At 45.3% G+C, this 23,159-nt stretch overlaps 1 protein-coding gene across 1 annotated transcript in view; it reads right to left on the bottom strand.

The window, feature by feature from the left end:
* Positions 1–6,817: 6,817 nt before the first annotated feature.
* The window catches only part of LOC117346306 (vomeronasal type-2 receptor 26-like), a 34,567-nt gene continuing 18,225 nt past the window's right edge, over positions 6,818–23,159 (bottom strand). The window contains exons 4-7 of the mRNA XM_033915706.1: positions 22,060–22,566; positions 20,859–21,086; positions 11,183–11,309; positions 6,818–7,713 (exon numbers count right to left, since the gene is read on the bottom strand). Coding sequence (XP_033771597.1) covers positions 6,818–7,713; positions 11,183–11,309; positions 20,859–21,086; positions 22,060–22,566 — 1,758 coding nt within the window. The remainder of the gene's footprint in view (positions 7,714–11,182; positions 11,310–20,858; positions 21,087–22,059; positions 22,567–23,159) is intronic.

Below are 23,159 nucleotides of genomic sequence, written 5' to 3'. Positions count from 1 at the left end.
CGGGTGCTGCCCATGGGCCAGGATTTTTCGCGCCGGTTGGCTTTTGCCACTTCTGGAGTTTGTCATAAGTGGCACTTTGTTCAGATTACGGCTGGAATCCGGGCGGACTTGCGGATGTGGGTGCGCTTTCTGCTGTCCTTCAATGGCACATTGCCAATTCAACTCAATGAGGTCTCCAACTTTGATTTGGAATTGTATTCTGATGCAGCGGCTGCTACTGGTTTCGGTGTGTACTTCCAAGGCGCTTGGTGTGCTGCGTGCTAGCCCCCCTCCTGGAGCGCTTCAAATGTCCTCCAGTGGCGTGTGAATTGTGGCCAGATCAGTTGCGGAACCAGAGAATTTTATTTTGGTATGATAATCAGGGTGTTGTTGGGGTGGTCAATAAACAGGTTGCGCATTGTCTGTTAGTGAATGACTTGTTGTGCGAGCTAGTACTGCGTTGATTGTCCCTCAATGTTTATATTCGTGTGCGCCATGTCCCTGGGGTGCATAATGGTATAGCTGATGCGTTGTCTCATTTTCAGTTTTACCAGTTTTGCCGTCTTGCCCTGGAGGCCCATGTGGAAGGTGTGGAGATGCCGAGTCATCTTTGGCAGCTGATTATGGCACCATCTGGACGTTGTTGAAGGGATCCCTAGCGCAGTCTACTTGGGCGTATTATTTGGCATGTTTTCATGCTGTGAGTGCCTTTTTGAGGACTCAGGGGTGGCTGTCTGGGCCTATTCCGGATGTGTTACTCGCGGCCTACGTAGCGGATTGTGCTTCCCAGGATTGCTCTCGTCATATATTGGCGGGCCGGATAGCCAGTTTGTCCTTTTTCTGCCGGGTGTTAGGCTGGGGTAATCCGGCGGAGGGCTTCCTAGTCCAGCGATCGTTAGTGGCCCTGGGTCGTGCACACCCGCCTGCGCCGGATGGTAGACGCCCCGTCACGCATCCTGTTTTGTTGCATTTGCTGCAGGCCTTGCCCCTTGTGGGTTTTTCTGGTTATGAAGCTGGTTTATTTCGAGCGGCTTTTATGCTGGCCTTTTTTGCTGCTCTTCGGGTAGGGGAATTAGTGGTGGCTTCAGTACAGAGGCAGCTAGGGGGTTTGCGCTTGGGCATGTACAGATGCTGGGCGACACCCTTCACCTTCGGATTGCCCGGACCAAAACGGATCAGTCTGGTCGGGGGCAGACTGTCTTTTTGGCCACTGTCCCGGGTTATCCTTCATGTTCGGTTTCTGCATTTTGTGCCTTTGTCTCCAGCCGCCCTTTGACCGGTGAGGTTCTGTTCATCCACTTCGACTCTTCCCCACTTACTCGCTTCCAGTTTATTGCAGTTTTCAATAAGGTGTTGCGTGCATACGAGGAGAATCCAGCCTCGTTTGGGTCGCATTCTTTTTGTATTGGTGCTGCCACTAGTGCTCGGTTTGTGGGCATGCCTGATTCAGGCCTCCAGCATTTGGGGAGGTGGAGGTCGGACGCCTTTTGGTCTTATATTTGGTTGGAGGATTCCTCTGTTCGTCTGGTGTGAGGCTGACGCCTGATCTGATCTGGACACCCTAGAGCGGGGGGACCGCATGTGGGCACTTTTGTTGGAGCCGTGTTTGGCATGTGCTTCACCTTCTCTCCTTCCTTTGCTGTTTGGTTTTGCTCTGATTCTTTCCCCTGTTCTTACAGATGCTGTGTCTCAGGTGTACACCATATGGATCATTGGTCATTCTTACGTCCACTGGGCTTGCGAGAGGGCGGTCTGGCGGCCTGCTGGTTTGCATCTGGGACTGCAGCGGTCTGGAGTTCGGGTGTCCTGGTGGGGGCAGCGGGGCATGCGCTGGCTTCAATTAATAATAATAATAATAATAATAATTTTATTTCTTATATACCGCCAAAGTCATAGTAGTTCGAGGCGGTTTACAACGAGGAAGGGGTGGACAATCAGCGAAAATGGTACAATGTTACAATCAGAGAAAATAGGTGGCAGAGAAAAAAATTACTGCCTCTCTTGCGTTCCTTGCGGGATAGGCAGCGGAACTCCCACCTCCTTATCATTCATCTTGGGGGCAATGAAGTTGAGTCTTGGACCGGGAAGCAGCATATACATACTTTTAGGGATGATTTGCGTTTGCTGTTGTCTTGGTTCCCCACTACTCGGCTCATTTGGTCTGATATTATACCTCATCCGCGTTGTTTACTGTCCAAGCGCTGGTCTCGGTGCCTCACTAAAATTAATTGGCAGGTGGGGACTTGGTTGGTTGCCCAAGGGGGTTTATAGATTCGTCATGGCTGGGTGGACGTGGCGTGTTGGGGTCTTTTTGCACGGGATGGTGTGCACCTTTCCGATGTTGGTCTAGATTTGCTTTTGAATGATTTTGCCAAATATTGTGAGGCTTGTGTTACCGCTGACTTTGGACGGTTGCAGCCCTGTTGATTGGGGGGAGCCTGTAATGTACAGGCTGTGGCGGTGTCTCGAGCTACCAAGACTTTTGGGGGGTGGGCTCATCAGGCGATGAGCCATAAGAAGACGCGAGCTCGGGGGGAGTGAGCGTCAGAGAATGGCATACTATTGGAGCATCAAGGTCATGCCACCCCCAGGCCCTAGCTGAGGATATCAGGGAATTGGGGATTTAGGTAGAATTATTACATGGTAGCTCGGATGGTAATAACAATTTCTGGTTTGTTATTTCTTGTTTAGTCCAATAAACTGGGCTGCGGCCTAATTTTTCCAACAAATCTGTGTCTGTTAGTTATTAAACGGTGGTTGAGTGGGGATTCAAGAGAGGGGCGGGGGTGGGGACGGGCAATTGGGACCTTCCAGTTCCAGATGTTAGTGCACAGTATGTGATAGTGATCAACGTATCAGTGCCTTATATCCTGGAAGGAGAAGACCAACCTCTCTGAAGGCCACAGCCCCATAATCAGGCCAAGGCACGGAGAAGGGGACAGAACAAACAATGTCACAGAATATCACCGCAAACTGCACAGAGGTATGTTGGAGAAGACCTCATTGGAAGTCATGGCAAAAGTATACCCTAAAGAGCAACCAGAAAAGGCAGTGAAAATATATGTTGTCATCAATGAATAAGCATCCAGTCCCTGGCAAGGACACAGTTCTTTGATATGTTTAACATCCAGGGAAAGCACTACCACTACCACCTTAGAACCTGTTCAAGGAGGACAAGGAAGACAGTGAGAAAAGCGGGTGGTTATACCATAGACTCAATGGATAGCAGCATCAAGCAAGATTTTCCAGCTCTAATTGAGTGCAACCAGATACCAGACATCATGGAAGAAATCCCTACACTTGAAGTTACACAATAGTATTCTCATTTGCAACCAATAGCAGAACACCTACAGTCAGGGCATCTAAAAGCCAAGATCCTGCTCTTACTATGAAGAGATACACCAGCCCTGGTCAAAGCTCTTAAGCTGAAGGTAGGACCAGCTGATGCTCCATATGCTTACACAACTCAATTTATTGGTATAAATATTTGGCTACAGCTTTATTATTTATAATAATATTATCTTGACTTACAGTACAATCCATGTCCAAAATCTACAAACACCCAATGTATATTTCACACACCACGGGTGCTCTTCAGTGTTGAAATTAGCTCCCATTAAGTCTTTAAACTCTATAACATTCCCCCAACTTGATAGGCTATGCTTACCCTTGCAGAGTGTTACATTTATTTACTTATTAATGGCTAATCTCACTGCTCCAACTGGGCCAATACTCCATTTTCTGCCATGACCAAAGCTGTGATCACACTTTCTAACCCTTAAAGCTCAACCAAATTTACCCAAAGCTACATAAAACTGGAAAAACATCTCCCCCTATTCTGAAGTCTCTGATGATTTCCAAGCCATATTCATATACTTCAATGCATCTAGTAAGGTCCAGATGCTTTTGTAATCCTCTTTGAGGTACACTGAGTGAGCCAATGGAAGAGATGAGTACTTGTTTCTGTTATGGAACAGCAAGACATTGATGTTCCTGGATGAGCTGTAAATGAAGAGATGCTACTCTTTTGGGTTACAGGTGAGTCCAATTGCATTAAACAGATTGGTCACATTTTGGCAGGAGTAGGTGGGTGAAGGTGAAAAAAACTTGGTGACACTTTCCCTGATCTGTGATTTGCACACTTCAAATTAACAAGTTCCAATGCTTAATCTAGACCTCAAAAGTTCGGCTCTGGACTTACTGAAACCAAGATTTTTTTTCCCATCAGAAGAAAGTGCAATGTGTCTGTGGTATTGTTTGCCATGTATCGGTACCCTACCACTCCATAGTAAAAGGGCCCCTAAGTTTGCTCAGCTTGGAATCAATCTGGAATGTTCTACAAGAAAGGTAAATTTTAAGAATATCAAAGTCCTGGTCACAAAAGCAAAGTGTGAGGGAAATGATAACCATTTCCTATACTTTTGTGTCATAGGCAGTTAAGAAAGAACATATTACCCAGAAACAAATAATATTTTTTTTATCAACATGACAGTTTTCTTTACTATTACTGTTAAACATCTGTTACTATGGTGCTTAATTTTAGGCATCTGAAAGCTGCCTATTGTATGTGGTGCCTATTCTACAAAAGAAAATAAATTCTAGTATCATATTCAATCAAAGATTATGTGCTGATATTCTATTTTATATAGTCAAGAGAAGGTACCCACAAACATATGAACCATATGGCATTTCCCCTTAACTTTAAAGTTAAAAGAATAAATATCAGATCCTCAGAGGAAGGGAGATATTCAGCCCAAATGCAGGTGACAGTGTTTAATTTATTCTCTATACTCTATATGTTTCATATTTTGCAGTCACAGTAGTGTTACTATACATTTAAACTAAAAGGAATAATCTATTAGGATAGCGACTGAATTTTGCCAAAATCAACTTAATTTCTCATCCTACTCTTCTTCAGCCATTGAAAATGATGAACATACAGCTGGCTTTGAATATTGGATGGACTCTGAACAAATTGGAATGAAACTATAGAACTTACAAATTTCTGACATAATGCAAGAATTTATTTTTGGGCTCCTTTAACTAAGGTGCACTAGCGTTTTTAGCACGCGCTACATTGCCGCTCACGCTAACGCCACGCTACGCGCCAAAAACTAACACCAGCTCAATGGAGGCATTAGCATCCAGCGCTCGTGGCATTGCAGCGCGCGCTAAGGCCCTGATTCTCCAAAAGTGCGTCCCGATTTTAGGCAGCTGTAGGCGTCCTACAGCTGTCTAATCAGCCAATCGGGATGCACGTTTTTTAAAAAAAATGCTCCCCAGGCAGGCCGCCTATATTGAAGGCGAGGCCCGCAAGACACCTAGGCCCTGATTCTGTATAGGACGCCCAGGAGAGGCGTCCTATTCAGAATCGGCCTACACTAAAACCCCGATTCTGTAACCGGCGTCCATGTTACAGACGCTGGTTAGAGAATCGGGTTAGATTAGACACGGCCCGCTACACTTATCGCGGCAAGGGATCTCTCTGCCGCGATAAGTATAGCGGGCCGCGGCCTGTCCGATCGGATGCCCCCCTTCGACACTGCCGACCGCCCCCCCCGACACTACCAACCGCCCCCCCCCCCGACATTACCGGTCTCCCCCCCACCCCGACCCTACTGATCGCTGGCAGGAGGGTGCCCAAACCCTCCTGCCAGAAGATGCCCCCCCCCCCCGACAATATGGATCGCTAGCAGGAGGGTGCCCAATCCCTGCTGCCCGAAGATGCACCCCCCCCCGGTGCTGCTAACAACCCTCAAACCTCCAAACTAACCCGTTCTTCAGGCCAGACGGTTCTTGCCTGTCCAGCCGGTAGGCCCGCCTCGTCGAAATGAGGCTGGCCCGCCCCTTCCCGGCCCATCCCGCCGAAGCCTAAGGCCTGATTGGCCCAGGCTCTAGAAGCCTGGACCAATCAGGCCTTAGGCATAGCGTGTCCGCCCATCCCCACTAACTCTAAGGTCTGATTGGCCAATCAGGCCTTAGATTAAGAGGGGATGGGCGGACCCGCTATGCCTAAGGCCTGATTGGTCCAGGCTTCTAGAGCCTGGGCCAATCAGGCCTTAGGCTTCGGTGGGATGGGCCAGGAAGGGGCGAGCCCGCCTCATTTCGACGAGGCGGGCCTACCGGCTGGACAGGCAAAAACCGTCTAGCCTGAAGAACGGGTTAGTTTGGAGGTTTGGGGGTTGTTAGCGCCGGTGGGGGAGGGTGCGTCTTTGGGCAAGAGGGATTGGGCACCCTCCTGCCAGTGATCCATATTGTTGGGGGGGGCATCTTCTGACAAGAGGGTTTGGGCACCCTTCTGCCAGCGATCGGTAGTGTCGGGGTGGGAGGGAGATCGGTAATGTCGGGGGGGGCGGTTGGTAGTGTCGGGGGGCGGTCGGTAGTGTCGGAGGGGGGCATCCAATTGGACAGGCCGCGGCCCGCTATACTTATAGAGGCAGAGAGATCCCTTGCCGCAATAAGTATAGCAGCTGCGTCTACTTACAATGTAGACCAACATTTTGCTGGTCTACATTTTAAGCGTTTCTATCTCTACTAGGGAGATGCGAAAGGCCGCCTAGGTTCGCCTAAGGCCCGCCTAAGGCCCTTAGGTGAGCTTAGGCGTCTTGCGGGTCTCCCTAGGCTCCCGGAGGCGCCTTCAGGCCTGCCTGGGGAGCATTTTTTTTAAAAAACGTGGATCCCGATTGGCTGATTAGACAGCTGTAGGACGCCTACAGCTGCCTAAAATCGGGACGCACTTTTGGAGAATCAGTGCCTAAGTGTGTGCTAAAACCGCTAGCAAAGCTTAGTAAAAAGAGCCCTTAGGTTTCCTTTAACATTTAGAGAAGTTGAAGTCAATTCATTTTTTTGTGATATACTTTCTATTGTTTCTTTCAGGCCTCAATAGAATAATGTAGCACTTGGGAATAAAGATACACCCCAGTATTCCAGAACCAGAGGCCAGGATAGCAAATATCTCCACTGCTACCATATACTTGCCCCTGGTGCTCAGGTATGTAGGGATGAAAGACACCCAGACACTGTAGAATACCATCATGCTGAAGGTGATGTGTTTGGCCTCATTGAAACTGCCAGGCAGGTTTCTTGCTAGAAAAGCCACAATAAAGCTGATACCAGCCAGAAATCCCAGGTAACCCAAAACACAGTAAAATGCAATTGCCGACCCTTCATTGCATTCAATTTGAATTCTTCCATCTTCTCCTTCCATGTTAAGATGTGGGAATGGAGGAGCAGCTCCCAACCAGATGAGGCAAAGGAAAACTTGAAGAAGGGAACAGGAAAGGACTATAGAGTATGAGACCCTGGAACCCATCCATTTCCGGAGTTTGCTTCCAGGCTTGGTGCTCTGGAAAGCCATAACCACAGTGATTGTTTTTGCCAGGACAGAGGAGAGAGAGATGGAGAAAGTTATTCCAAAGGTAGCCTGTCGGAGAACACAAGTCACTTTATCAGGATGGCCTATGAATATCAATGAGCAAAGGAAGCAGAGCATGAGGGAGACTAGAAGAATGTAGCTTAGGTTCCTGTTGTTGGATTTCACAATAGGAGTAGCCTGGTAATAAATGAAGATTCCCAGAATGACAGCAGTGATGAAGAAAAAGAAAATGCTGATAAGTGTCAAAATGATTCCCAAAGTTTCTTCATGTGAAAGGAAGCTTATTATTTTTGGGACACAGGCATCTCTTTTTTCATTGGGCCACTGGTCCTCTGGGCATCTTATACAGTCGTCCATATCTGAGAAGAAATAGAATTTTCTTAGCATCTGAAAAATGACCTCAGTTTTCAAGAATGGCTAAATATTGCTCTAAATTTTAAAGATGTGAAGGTTGATATTCAGCTGGTGGTGCTAATCATTTTGCTGAACACAGATGACTTTATGTCCATAAATTCAATGTTGGGCTATGTCACTTGCCAAAATAAGTCAGAGAATTGCTTAACATTGCACATAGGGTTCATGAACCATGCACTTTTAGGGGGGTTCTTGAGGACATCTTTGCATTGGGGAAGTAAAATATTTGCAAAAAAATGGAATGTCCAAATTTGTACCTAATTTCGCTCCCTTTTTTAAAAATCATAAAGAATGTGCAAAGTTTGCAAGAACATTATTGATTACAAGCCCATTAAATTATATTTATGAAAAAAACCTTCACATATAGTTTGAGAAATGTCAGAGGGGTTTTCACAGGGATGGAACATAGATGGGCCACAGATGGGGATTATATTTAAGCCCACGGGTTTCAAAATATTGTATGTTTGATGCATAAATATCACATGTACATACTAACATTTATGTGGCCCATAGACTAGGGTTACCCAATGGCTTCAGTGAAAAGAGGATGGAATGAGACATCTGGGTTATACTTTTATTGAAAACAATGGAAGTAAAACCTGAATGTCTTAATCCATCCTCTTTTTTTCTGTAGCCATATGGTAACCGTACCATAGACCAACTTAATTGTGGTTCCTAAATGGTGGTACAAAGTTATTGAATTGCCTGTTATGTGTTTTTGCAAATTAATTGCTGATATTTGTTACTTTAAAAGAATAGCATTACTGTTTCACTAAATTATGCATGTTCTTTGTGCTAAAAAGGGTAGGAGGCTTATGGTGCTTTGGTCTTATATCTCACCAAATCCTCCTAAAATAGATTTCTAAAGATGCAGAGTTTTATTTTTTCAGCTTGAGAACAGTGTAGAAAGAGACAGATCCACAGTTTGGAGTAGGGAGAAGCAGCTTGTTTCTCTGGTTAATAGTTTGGTGGAATCTGGCAGAGAATTGCTCTAAGTTGCTGGCTACCTTTATACATATAGCTCTGGGGATCAGTGTCCCAGTCCCTGAATATACTGGTAAAGGGGGAATTTCTATTTGTCCTTTTTACCTTCTTTTTCCCTGATAGTGTCCTTCTGGCCTGCCTCCTGTGCACATAAACATCTATAGGGTACCACAGGAGGCCAGGGGTTACATTTTAAAACAATAAGAGCCCCCAATCCCCTCCTACCCTCCCAATGACATCTTCTTTCCCTCCAGTCTCTTTAACCCTTTCAGGACCATAAGAATCGTAGGCCAATTTTTGTGGTTTTGACGACATTTTTATGGTAAAAAGGGCTTGCAGATGCCAAAAAATTGATTTTTTTTTGTGAAATATCATAATTTTTTTTTTTTTTTAAATCAAACTTCTGGCTTATGGACAGTGTGGCAAGTGAATCTTCTCGTCAATCTGGCAACGATGCTAATGAATGAATGTCGGAACCAGTTTGTTTACATAAAGGCAGTATCATATGGAATCCGTACATATCAAATTTAGAACTGTAGACTATCCCAATCAAAATTTATAGGATTTTAAAGTTATGGGACAAATATGTCCCTTGGTCCTGAAAGGGTTAAGAAGCTTATCAACTTGATGCTTCTGATCACTATGAATAGGACAGCGTATGAAATTGATTACAGGTTTTTTTTATTCAAATATCACATAAATAAGATTCTATAGATCAGTGACTCTCATAGTAAACTAAGCTACAATAAAAAGCCAGTTTCTTAAGGGTCCCAAAGCAACAAGAGGGCATCCGCTCAAACTCAAGGGTAGGAGAATTCAAGGTAACATCAGGAAGTACTTCTTCACTGAAAGGGTGGTTGTTCATTGAAATGGCCTTCCACATCAAGTAGTTGAAGCCAGCAACGTGCTCGACTTCAAGAATTGATGGGATAAACATGTGGGTTCACTTCGGGGTGTTGCTTAGGGGGATTGTTCTTTTAAGGGGAGGGTTCTTTTGAGTGGGCAGACGTGTTGGGCCGACGGCCCTTTTCTGCCATCATACTCTATGTTTCTATATACTATGGGGCTTATAATTGAAAGAGAAAAACGTCCAAAAACCGGCCTAAATCGGCACTTAGACGAACATTTCTCTAAAACGTCCAAGTGCCAATAATCAAACCGGGTTTTGGATGTATTTCTAAACGACTTAGGCCTTCATAGACTTCATAGGCTCAACGTCCAAAGCTAAACGGGGCATTTTGGGAGGCGTGTCGAGGGCGGGAGTTGGGCGGGACGTGGGCCGACTTAGACTTAGTCCTACAGCATGTATAACCGAAAGTTAAACAACAGAGGAAACTTGGACGTTTTGACTTAGACCATCTAAAACATGGTCTAAGTCACTAAAACCCACTTAAACTCACCAGATAATCACTGAAACCACATAACACAGACCCCCACACACTACCCCAGTGATCACTAACACCCCCCACCCCAATAAAAATTTTAATCATAACTTGAAATTTCAGCCTCCAGACCATCATCACCTGGCTGCCTAGCATAGGAAAGCCTAGTCCTCCAGCCCAGAGGCAGCTTAAGTCATCTTGGGGATGGGTTTGGGACCCATAGAGAGATGGACCCATGCCCATAAGCTCCTGTAATCACTGCATTGTTACTGAAACATGTGCACTCCCCTATACACCCCAAAACCCTTTTGTACTGGCATATAAGTGGCTCCTGCATCCATAAGGGCTATAGGGGTAGTAGATAAGTGGGTCTAGGGGATTCTGGAGGTGGTTTGGGGAGTTCACTGTCACCTATAAGGGAGCTGTAGTGAGGAGAAGCCATGGCACCCTGTTTGTGAAGTTCACAGCAGTGCCCTGTAAGGTACCCTACTATTTAGGTGCCCTGTCTGGGTGTTCTGACAATCACTTTGGAGACCCTTCCCACGTCCAACAGGGCTTGTTCTAGACGTTTTTGACTTGGACGGACATTTGTACGAAAATGGACTATAAAGATAGACGTTTCAGATCAGATCTGCAGGACGTATAATTTGGACGATTTTCGAAAGTCAAAAGAAGTTAGTCGTCTCTTTCGAAAATGTCACTTAGGCACTTTTTGACTTTGGATGACTTGCGAAATGGACGTAAACGGACTTAGACGTCCCTTTTAATTATGCCCCTCTATACCTTTAAAATTATTCTCCCAAAAATCCATTAGCTGTAGAGCCCCTAGTGTACACTTAAGCTTGGGTACCTCCACTATATACTTCTGGATCTGAATAATCTACTGGATTCTTCTAAGTAACCAAGCCCAACCACTGTTGGAGACAGAATTCTGGGATGGATGGTCTATTTGGTCTTTTTTCAATACGGCTTTTATCATATTCACAGAACAGACATCGTACTGAATAACCTGCCACCATGAGCATCTCAAGTGTTACACATCACTCACCAGTTTGATTGGAGATCTCTCTACCTGTACAGGGAGTACAGTCATAGCAGCAGACTGGCTTTCCTTCTCTGGGTAATTTACTATAGCCAGGAGAACAGCTCTGACTGCATCTGGATTGTGGAAATGACTGAAGATTGAGGAAAAAAAACTGTCTTCAAATGACAGTGGACTGTAGTGTATAAAATGCACATTATTTTTCTACTACTACTACCAATTATTATTTCTATAGCACTATCAGATTAACACAGCACTGCACAGAGTCACAAAGAATAAGAAAACAGACCCTGCTCAAAAAGAGCTTACAATTAAAACAGCCAAAACAGACAAACAGGATATCATGGATACAGTTAAGTGGAACAATTAATCAGCAGGCTGGGTTGGAGGGCAGAGGAGTAAGGTTCAGGATTGAAAGCTATATCAAAAAGGTGGGTTTTCAGTCTGCTTTTAAACAAGGGAAGGGAAGGGGCTTGACGGACAAACTCAGATAATTTATTCCAAGCATAGGGGCAGCTAGATGAAAATAATGAAGTCTGGAACTGGCAGTGGAGGAGATGGTTAAAGATAAGAGTGACTTATCTGAGGAATGGAATTCTCTGGGAGATATATAAGGTGAGAGAAGCGAGAAGAGATATTGCGGGACAGCAGAATTAACACACTTGTAGGTCAGAAATAAGATCTTGAGGCGGCGTTCTTACTTTCTTTTTTTCCTTTTTTTACTCACAGGAGAGCAAACCAGACCGGGAGGCAGAGGGGAAGAAGCCGGGTCTGCGAGGAGAGACAGAGGGGCAGTGAGGCAGAGAGGCGGAAGCCAGCGAGGAGGGGCGGAAGCCTGATCAGGGTAGCGGTGAGAGGAAGCTCCGCCCACCCCACCACATCAGAGGTCACCTCGGTGCCCGGGCTCCCCCTTAAAAGGAAGGGAGCTGGAGCACGAGGCAGACCTCGGCGGCGTTCTTACTTTCTTTTTTTTCTTTTTTTACTCACAGGAGAGCAAGCCGGACCGGGAGGCAGAGGGGAAGAAGCCGGGACTGTGAGGAGAGACAGAGGGGCGGAAGCCAGCGAGGAGGGGCGGAAGCCTGATCGGGGTAGTGGTGAGAGGAAGCTCTGCCCGCCCCACCGCATCAGAGGTCGCCTTGGTGCCCGGGTTCCCCCTTAAAAGGAAGGGAGCTGGAGCACGAGGCAGACCTCAGTGGCGTTATTACTTTCTTTTTTTTCTTTTATTCTTTTTTTACTCACAGGAGAGCAAGCCAGACCGGGAGGCAGAGGGGAGGAAGCCGGGTCTGCGAGGAGAGACAGAGGGGCGGAAGCCAGCGAGGAGGGGTGGAAGCCTGATCGGGGTAGCGGCGAGAGGAAGCTCCGCCCATCCCCACCACATCAGAGGTCGCCTCGGCGCCCGGGCTCCCCCTTAAAAGGGGGCGAGCCAACGGCGCGCGGTCATTCGGCGAGCAGCGAAGGTGAGCGGCAAAGTCGCTTGCCTTAGCGAGAGCGCCTTTGTGAAGTAGCCTTGAGAAGGAGCCCAGGCCGCCCAGCAGCTAAACTTAAATCATCAACCAAGGTACTTCTTTTCTCCCATTCATTCTTTCTTTTCTTCTCTACTCTTTCAGCACAGCAGGCGCCTGTTTTTGCGCACAACACACCAGGAGACTAAGAGGGAGGAAGAGAAATGGAGGCGGCAGGAACCCAGAGGAGCTTCCCAGTGTACTGCATGGAGTGTCATATGTACGACTACCTCCCCGCGGGTAGGCGGATGTACACATGCAGTCGGTGTCAGGAGCTAGAGAGCCTGAAGAAGGAGGTCGGAAGACTACAGGACAGGGTCAAAGAGCTGTAGGGACTCCACATCTCGGAAATACCATGCTGGGCAGCTGAGGACTCTACAAGAGAGAGCCACGTCGAGGAGCAGGTGAGGGAGCTCGAGAGATTCATCAAGGAGGCCTACAGGAGTGCGAAGAAACAGGACCATCAGCAGCACGAGCAGGAACCCCCAGATGAGAGACAGAAAACACATGATAGAAACCACCTGACACCGGACAAGAGACAGAAACCACCTGACACCAGGGGAGAAAGACCTTGTGGAGGAACCGAGCAATCAGATTACACCAGGGGAAAAGGACATGTGAAGGAACCAAGCAATCAGAAGAGGCAAAGACTCACCTGAACCTTGAGAGAGAAGTGTCGCACCATGCTAAGGACACAAACTTGAAGCCAAGGAGGAAGCTGAAGAAGGGGAAATCTGCGATCGTAGTGGGAGACTCCATCCTGAGGGAAGTGGACAGTCACGTAGCAGGAGGAAGGGAGGGCTGGCTGGTGACGTGTCTCCCAGGGGCAAGAACGAAGGACATCAGCGATAGAATTGAGAGGATCCTGGATGGAGCTGAGACGGAAGAGACAGCAGTGATAATTCACATTGGAACCAATGATGTCAGCAGAAGAAACTACAGCAGGACTACATTAACTGACCAGTTCCGGATCCTGGGAAGGAAACTGAAGCTGAGGACATGGAGGATAGCATTCTCGGAGATCCTGCCAGTACCGAGGGCAGATGCGAGGAGGCAGGCCGAGCTGCTAGCAATAAATGCATGGCTGAGGAGATGGTGCGATGAGGAAGGTTTCCACTTCGTGAGGAACTGGACAACCTTTTGGGGAAAGAGCAAACTCTACAAGAGGGACGGACTACACCTGAGCACGGCAGGAATGAGACTGCTGGCAAATAACGTCGAGAGAGAAATAGAGAAGGCTTTAAACTGAGGAGAAGGGGAAAGCAGACAGCTGACCTGACGTCGACACTTCAGACAAGAGTATCCAATGAAGATACTGAGCGGGAAAAATGCTGGGAACAATCAAAAGGTGAACTACAGGGGTCCGGGGTTTCAGTGAAACTGGGGACCAAAAAGAAAAGGAAACGGCAGAAGCTATGGACACAGGTAGATAAGAGGGTACAGGTAGAGAATGACACGGTGGCGGTTTACCCGTGGCTACCGCATTTAGCCGCGGGTAACCCGTCAAAATGGGGAATGAAAAATAGCAGCCTCTGCAGGGACGGGTACAAGGCCATTCACCGCCCCGTGGAGTGGTGAATGGTCTTGTCACCACAGTGAAGCATCAAGGATCGCGCGGTCCCCGCAGCCCCCACCCGCCCACCCGCACGCCGGCTCGATCGTTTAACCAGCTTCCTCTCTCCACCTCACCTTAGTTTGCCGGCTTTCTTTTTCGGCGCCCGGCACGCTTTCAAAGAGCCGCGCATGCGCGGCTGCTCAGTATTCAATTTTCTGCTCTGACCCAATCAGAAACAGGAAGTTGCAGCAGAGCAGAAGATTGAACTTTGAGCAGCTGCGCGTGCCGGTCGCCGAAAAAGAAAGCCGACAAACTAAGGTGAGGTGGAGAGAGGAAGCTGGTTAAACGATCGAGCCGGCATGTGGGTGGGGGCTGCAGGGACCGCGTGTTCCCGGCTCACACAAGGAAGGAGGGAGTGAAAGGGAAAAAGTTTCTCTTCCTTGGAAATAGATTCTGAAATGACCTCATCAAAGAAGACCAGCACCAAATGTACAAGAAATCCCTTAAACAATGTCAAAAGAGCCCAAAAGAGAAAACTGCTACTGCCGTGAGACTCCATTATTGAAGGAATCAACTTGAAATCACAGTTCAAGAGACAGGAAAAGGTTAAATGCCTCATGGAATCCTCAGCCACAACACAAACCAAATTGTGAATGAAATCAGAGCAGACAGTAAGAATTATAAAATTGATGTCTAATGCTGAGGCATTAGAAATAATGCCTCAGCAATACAATTTTCAGAAGTTCTAATTGCTCATGGTAAGGGAGAAGAGAGACTGCTAGTGATGGTGGGGGGACTGATAGAAGATATGAAAGAAGGGTGGTAGAAAGGAACAGATGGTAAAGGAGGGAGGGAAGGGTGGTGGTGGAAAGGAATAGAACAGACATTGAAAGAGGGTAGAGAGGAACAGACCCTGAAGGGAAATGTGGAAGGCAGAGTGGGGAGAAGATGCTGGAAGGGAAGAAGACAGATGCCAGACTATGGGGGAGCGGAGGGAAGCAGATGGGTGCTAGACCAATTGTGGGAGGGGGTGAAGGGAGAGGCACAGTAACAGCAAATGGAAGACGCAGAGAGAAGACACACAGTGGATAGAAGGAATTGAATGAGAAGATGTGGAAAGCAGAAACCAGACAACAAAGGTAGAAAAAAAAATTATATTTATTTATTTATTTTTTTGCTTTAGGATAAAGTAGTATATTAGTTGTGTTGATAAAAATTTATAAACAAAGTCCTGCCAGCTGAACATCTCTTTCTCTAGTTCAGTAGCCAGAACTTTGATTTATAAGAAAGGAATAAGCTAAATATTGCAGTACTAAGGCTTATATGGATTCTGCGGGGATGGTGACGGGGCGGTGAATAGGATGGCAGTGGCGGTGACAGGGCGGTGAAAGGGATGGCGGTGACGGTGATGGGGCGGTGAAGGGAACGGCGGTGACGGGGCAGTGCAGAGGATGGTGGGCCGGGGACGGTGCAGTGACGTGGACAGATTTTTTCCCCGTGTCATTCTCTAGGTACAGGCTGAGGTTGATAAAGGGGTACAGACTGAGGACAATGAGGATACACCACAGGGAAAGGAAGAACAAATTGGAACACAGGGAAAGGAATAACAAATCGGAACTCGGGCTGGCAGCCCACGAGGGGAACAGCAAGAGTAACCAATCAAGATGAAAAACAGCAGGGGCAGGAAAAAACCGGGACTTAAATTGCTTATACGCAAATGCAAGGAGTCTAAGGACCAAAATGGGAGAACTGGAAGTCATGGCCAAAAGAGAGGACCTAGACGTAATTGGAATCACAGAAACATGGTGGACAGAGGATAACAAATGGGACGTGGTACTGCCAGGGTACAAACTCTATAGGAGAGACAGGATTTACAAGAAGGGGGGAGGAATAGCACTATATGTAAAGGACTCCATCCACTCGACAAGGATGGATACAGCAGCAGAGGCAGAAGGATTGGAATCACTATGGGTCAAATTACCAGGAAGAAATGGAGCTGACATAAAATTGCGACTGTACTATCGCCCACCTGGAAAACCAGATGCATACGACCATGACCTGGAAGCAGAATTGAGACGGGAATGCGAAAGCGGAAGTGTGATGGGGGACTTTATCTACCCTGGGATAGACTGGTGTATTGGACATTCCAACAGCGCTAGGGTGGCGCAAGTCCTAGAGGCTGTGAGGGACAGCTTCATGGAACAGCTAGTCAAGGAACCCACGCGAGGGGAGGTCACCCTCGACCTAATCCTCAATAGACTAGGGGGGACCTGCAAGGGAAGTGGAAATAGTGGGGCCACTAGGCAATAGCGATCACAACATGATCCGGTACAAACTAGAAGTAGGGACACCAAAGATGAAGAGAACCACAACGACGGCACTCAATTTCAGGAAAGGGAACTACGATGCTATGAGAAAAATGGTGAGAAAGAAACTCAAAAACAGCGCAAGAAAGACAGAGACCGTAGAGAAAGCCTGGTCCCTGCTCAGGGACACGATGCAAGAAGCGCAAAACATATACATTCCCAGGTTTAGGAAGGGGTGAAAAAAATTGAACAAAGGACCCAGTGTGGATAACAAATGAAGTGAAGAAGGCGATAGGTGACCAGAAAATGTCGTTCAGAAAATGGAAAAAGGACCAAACTAAGGAAAACCAGATGGAACACAAGGAACACCAAAAGGAATGTCACCGGGTGGTTAGAAAAGCAAAACGAGAATATGAAGAGAGGCTGGCTGGGGAAGCAAGAAACTTTAAAGCGTTCTTCAGATATGTGAAAGAGAAGCAACCAGCAAGGGAGGAGGTGGGACTGTTGGATGATGGGGACAGAAAGGGAGGAAAAAGAGGTAGCTGATAGGTTAAACAGGTTCTTCTCATCGGTCTTCATGAACGAAGACACATCCAATGTACCAGAACCCAAGGAGATCATAAGTGGGGATCAAGATGAAAAGCTGGAGCACAGAGAGGTAAGCCGTGAGGATGTCCTCCAACAGATAGATAGATTGAAAAGCGACAAATCACCCAGCCCGGATGGAATACACCCAAGGGTATAGAAAGAACTGAGGAAACATTCCGACAAATTTGTAGCCTATCCTTGAAAACTGGGGAGATACTGGAGGACTGGAAACTAGTAAATGTCACACCTATCTTTAAAAAGGGATCGAGGGATGACCCAGGGAACTACAGGTCAGTGAGCTTGACTTCGTTTATCGGTAAGATGATGGAAGCACTGATAAAGGACAGCATCAGTGAACACATAGAAAGAAATGGACAAATGAAATCGAGCCAACATGGCTTTTGTAAGGGAAGATCGTGCCAAACAAACTTACTGCACTTCTTTGAAGGGTTAAACAGCCGGTTGGACAAAGGGGAACCCATGGACATCATTTACCTCGACTTCCAAAAAGCCTTTGACAAGGTACCCCACAAGCGGCTACTTAGGAAGCTGCAGAACCACGGGGTGGGAGGGGTATACACAGATGGATCAGACACTGGCTGGCAGACAAAAAGCAAAGGGTTAGAGTGAAGGGCCAATACTCAGACTGGCAGAGGATCATGAGCGGTGTTCTGCAGGGGTCGGTGCTAGGACCGCTGCTGTTCAATATATTCATAAACGACCTGGAAACGGGGACAAAGTGTGAAGTTATAAAATTTACAGATGACACCAAACTCTGCAGCAGGGTCGGAACCACAGAGGAGTGCGAAGACCTGCAAAGGGATCTAAGTAAACTGGAAGAATGGGCAAATAAATGGCAAATGCGCTTTAACATAGAGAAATGCAAGGTCATGCTTATAGGGAATAGGAATCCGATGTTCAGCTACAAAATGGGGGGGAGCATTGCTAGAGGAAAGTAATCTTGAAAAAGACTTGGGTGTGCTGGTGGATACAACAATGAAATCATCGGCACAATGTGCAGCAGCTTCAAAGAAAGCAAACAGAATGCTGGGCATCATTAAGAAGGGTATCACAATCAGATCAAAAGAAGTCACCATGCCGCTGTATCGTGCGATGGTGCACCCGCATCTGGAGTACTGTGTCCAGTATTGATCACTGCACCTCAGGAAGGACGTGGCGATACTTGAGAGGGTCCAGAGAAGAGTGACGAAGATGGTAAAGGGCATGGAAGACTGCTCATACACTGACAGGCTGGACAAGCTGGGGCTCTTCTCCCTGGAAAAGCGGAGACTCAGAGGAGACATGACAGAAACTTTCAAGATCATGAAAGGCATAGAGAAGGTAGACAAGGATAGATTCTTTAGACTACGGGGAACCACAAATACAAGAGGGCACTCGAAGAAACTGGAAGAGGACAGGTTTAGAACCAATGCCAGGAGGTTCTTCTTCACTCAGAGGGTTGTGGACAAATGGAACGCGCTCCCGGAGGATGTGATCGGGCAGAGTACACTAGGATTCAAAGAGGGATTGGATAAATTCCTGAAGGATAGGGGGATTGAGGGGTACAGATAGAGGTAGATAGGGTACAGAAAGAGTATGGTTAGAACAATAAGGGGTCTATAGGGCTAAATCTAGAAAACCAGACAGGTCATGGACCTGATGGGCCGCCGCGGGTGCGGACTGCTGGGCACGATGGACCTCTGGTATGACCCAGCGGAGGCAACTTCTTATTTTCTTATGTTCTTATGTATGTTCTTATGTATGTCCTTATGTATGCGATGGCAGTTGTTCTAAACGGATCACATAAATAGCTGTCCTATCTTTGACTGATAGTATAATCGGTTAACATTTTAGTGGTTGGCTACCCAGCATATTCAATATTGGTTGCTGAAAATGGCCCAGCATTAAATATTTGGGTTTAATTCTGGCACACGTGGAATTGTGTGCTTAACTTTTAATTTTATATTTTCTAAATAATTATTCAATTAACCTCAATTAACACAACATTTAATCTAATTGAAATAATTTAGGTTAGGTTGGATTTCAGTTTGGCGGCATTAAGTGTTTAGTATTTTTATAAATGTGTTTAAGTGTTTAGTATTTTTATAAATGTCATAAGAACATAAGCAATGCCTTTGCTGGGTCAGATCTGAGGTCCATCGTGCCCAGCAGCCTGCTCACGTGGCAGCCCAACAGGTCCAGTGATCCTCTATTTATACCCTTCTATTCCCCTTTCCAGCAGGAAATTGTCCATTCCTTTCTTAAACTCCAATACCGTACTCTGCCCTATTACGTCCTCTGGAAACTCATTAAAGGTGTCCACCAAACGCTGGGTAAAGAAGAACTTCCTAGCATTTGTTTTGAATCTGTCCCCTTTCAGCTTTTCCGAATGCCTTCTTGTTCTTTTATTTTTTGAAAGTTTGAAGAATCTCTACTCTCTCTATACCCCTCATGATCTTATAAGTCTCTAACATATCCCCTCTAAGTCTCCTCTTCGCCAGGGAAAAGAGACCCAATTTCTCCAATTTCTCAGCGTATGAAAGGTTTTCCATCCCTTTTATCAGACGTGTCGCTCTCCTCTGAACCCTCTCGAGTAACGCCATATCCTTCTTGAGGTACGGCGACCAATATTGGACGCAGTATTCCAGATGCGGGCACACCATCGCCCGATACAACGGCAGGATAACTTCTTTTGTCCTGGTTGTAATACCCTTCTTAATTATACCTAGCATTCTATTCGCTCTCTTAACGGCCGCTGCGCACTGTGCCGTCGGCTTCATTGTCATGTCCACTATTATCTCCAAGTCCCTTTCTTGTGTACTCTCATTCGCTAACATCCCTCCCATTGTATAGTTGTACCTCGGGTTTCTGCTTCCCAGATGCAATACTTTATATTTCTCAATGTTGAACTTCATCTGCCATCTCGTCGCCCATTCCCTTAGTTTGTTCAAGTCCCTTTGCAATTCTTCGCAGTCCTCCTTAGTCCAAGCTCCACTGAATAGTTTGGTGTCGTCCGCAAATTTTATTATCTTACACTTTGTCCCTGTTTCTAGATCATTTATGAATATATTAAATAGCAGTGGCCTGAGCACCGAGCCCTTGGAACACCACTCGTGACCCTCCTACAGTCCGAGTAGTGGCCCTTCACCCCTACCCTCTGTTTCCTACCCGCCAACCAGTTTCTGATCATCTATGTACGTCTCCATCTACCCCATGTTTCTTCAGTTTCCGGAGTAGACACTCTTGAGGCACCTTGTCAAAGGCTTTTTGAAATCCAGGTATATGATGTCTATGGGGTCTCCTCTGTCCATCTGTTTGTTAATTCCTTCGAAGAAGTCCAATAAGTTAGTTAGGCACGATCTCTTTTTATGTGTCTTAATTTATATACTATTTCTTCTAACAAATTGTTTTATTTTATTATCAGTTGTGGTTATAGCCCCTGACACAGCTCTTATGTGGACATGCTTTGTGTTATTTTGCCAAAGACACCCTTTTACAAAGCTGAGTACAATGTGTTAAATGCACCGATTCCCATTCAATTCCTATGGACATTAAAGAATTTACTGTGCCAGCCCACATTGTCAGCTTTTGACAAAAAGGGAGATAATGAATTAAAAGTTGGCAATAGAAATTGTGTGAGCTGTTGTCATTCCTGCTGTATTGGATCTTGTGGATCTTCTGCGTTTTATGTTTGGTTTTTTTTATATTACAAAATGTTACATCTCTCTCACCTGAGTAAAAGCAGCTTCCCACCCTATCTCTTTTTCATTGATTGTGAAATCCTCCCCAGGAAGAGCATAAGGTTTGTAACTTCCAACAATGTTATAGTCCACATTCCACTTGGATAGATTAATCAGATTAATAATGGTGTAGTCCATGGGAAAGTATCCATTCTCATCAAAAAAGATCTCTTCACCCAGCACGTTCTTAAAATGCACATTCCTCAGATAACGATGAAGCTAAAGAATAAAGCACACATTTTCAGGAATGTCCTGAATAGCCAGTTTTCCTTTTGTTTATATATTTATGAACATTTATAATCTGCAAGTCTAATGTTTAATTACATGGAACAATTAAAAACACAATGACACTTAGGATCTGAAATTCAAAATTATTTAACTGGTTAGCAATGGCTGCTATCCCCAAATATTCAGTGGAATTAATCTAAAGCCTAAGCCCCTCCTTCATCCCAATGGCTTGTTTTGTGCATGTTCCTTTTGGATTTTTTTTCTGAAATGGTTCAAAAACATACAGTAGATGTACCGAGAACAAGCACATCTGAGAAATGGCCATTTTTGAAACAAATAGATATTTTGTTGTTTTGAAAATGGTCATATTCTACAAAATGTCTAATCTCGGATTTGGAAGTTATATTGAAAATGCCCCTCCATATATTTTTTGAGATATGGTGACTAATTTACGGCCCATATACCCAAATTTATGTGAAGATACAAATATTTCATTCTGACCAAAATCTGAAGAATTATTTTAAGATGAGTGCAAAAGTCTAGATAACACATGTGGTAATAATAAATCTTTTACATAAGATGGATCATACATAGAATTTTAAATTTCTTCCTCCACTCTACCATAGCCAATTCCCATCAATTCTATTTCTGAATAGAGCATTCCTTTATGAAATGATGTTACCTTCCATGGCAGATAATCTGATAATCTCTGTCGGTCTCCATTCCACATGGTGGTATTTCCAGAGCCAGAGAAAAGCATGTCTTCCAATGCATGTGCCAGGGCATACACAGCATTGTAAATGGAATAACTGCTGGCAAAGTGGGTATTGGTACAATGGTTAAGGTAACCATATGGTTTTCTATGTTTACATGATTTTCTGATGCTTTTGGAGCAAAAATTTATACATAGTCCATTCCACCACGATTGAATATATGAATAATTAGGAAACATAATAGGATTTACCTCTCGTACAAATTTTAAAAACCTTGGAATATTTTTCTTCATTCCTGTGAATAGCAAGGTGTTATTCAGGAAACGAGGTTTCAATGCTTTGTGGGTTGTGAAGTCAAAGTCAGTTATGGTAATACAGACCTTTCCAGGTATCTCTAGCATACGTGTCTGATGAAGGAAATTCCATGAAAGTTGCATTTCAAAATAGCTAATGATTACTTTAGTTGATGATTTATGAATAGTCTGATGCATTTTGTCAACTCTTAGATTTGGCCACTCTCTGAGTATTTCTATGAATTCAATACAGGCTCCATTCTGCTCAATCCTTTCTTTCAGGAGATGGACAAAATGCAGGCTGTTGTCATCTTCATATATAATGATTCCAACCCAAGTCCAGTTGAAATGTTTCAGTAATTTCATGATCCCAGCAATGATATGAAGAATGTTGGGCACAGTCTGATATAGATAAGGAAACTTAACAATATATCTGTTAAAAGGATTCTGAGAAGCATAGCTGATCTGTCAAGAAATATAGTTAATTCAGAATTATCTTTATCTTCCAGAGTCTGTGGGAGTTATCTACTAAGCTACAGTTAAATATCGCATGTTAACACAGCTTAGTTTTCTGTAGAGTCAATAATATTGTTATGCCCTGAAGCATTAGACCAGTAATGGGCAGTCCAGTTCTTCTGGGCACCATCTTAAATAAAGACTTCCTTAAAAAGAGTGTTCCAAAATAAAGATTTCCTAACACCCAGAGCAGATTCTTGTCTTTTTGAAATCACTCCCACTTCTTGAGGCCACCCCTCCTTCAAACATATTATAAGAACCTTGAGGTCAACCCTGTTTCCCAGAAGCAATTGCCTCCAAAGTCACCTTACCAGATCACTCACCCACTTCAAGTCAACCCAGCCCCTTAACTCCCCAGAAATCCACTGGACCTACCAAGGGATTCCCTGCTTTCTAGCAGATGGGAAAGAGTTATCCCATTCTATTTTGCTCCATCAGGATTCAAAATAGACTACTTCTAGGGTTTGCATTACCAGTTAAAATACAATATGAAAATTCCTTATTTCACAATTTCACCTCAGCAGTAGACGTATAAAACTACT

The sequence above is a fragment of the Geotrypetes seraphini genome, chromosome 12 (assembly GCF_902459505.1).
Source record: "Geotrypetes seraphini chromosome 12, aGeoSer1.1, whole genome shotgun sequence".
NCBI classification, from domain to species: Eukaryota; Metazoa; Chordata; class Amphibia; order Gymnophiona; family Dermophiidae; genus Geotrypetes; species Geotrypetes seraphini.
This window is presented reverse-complemented; position numbering and strand designations above follow the sequence as displayed.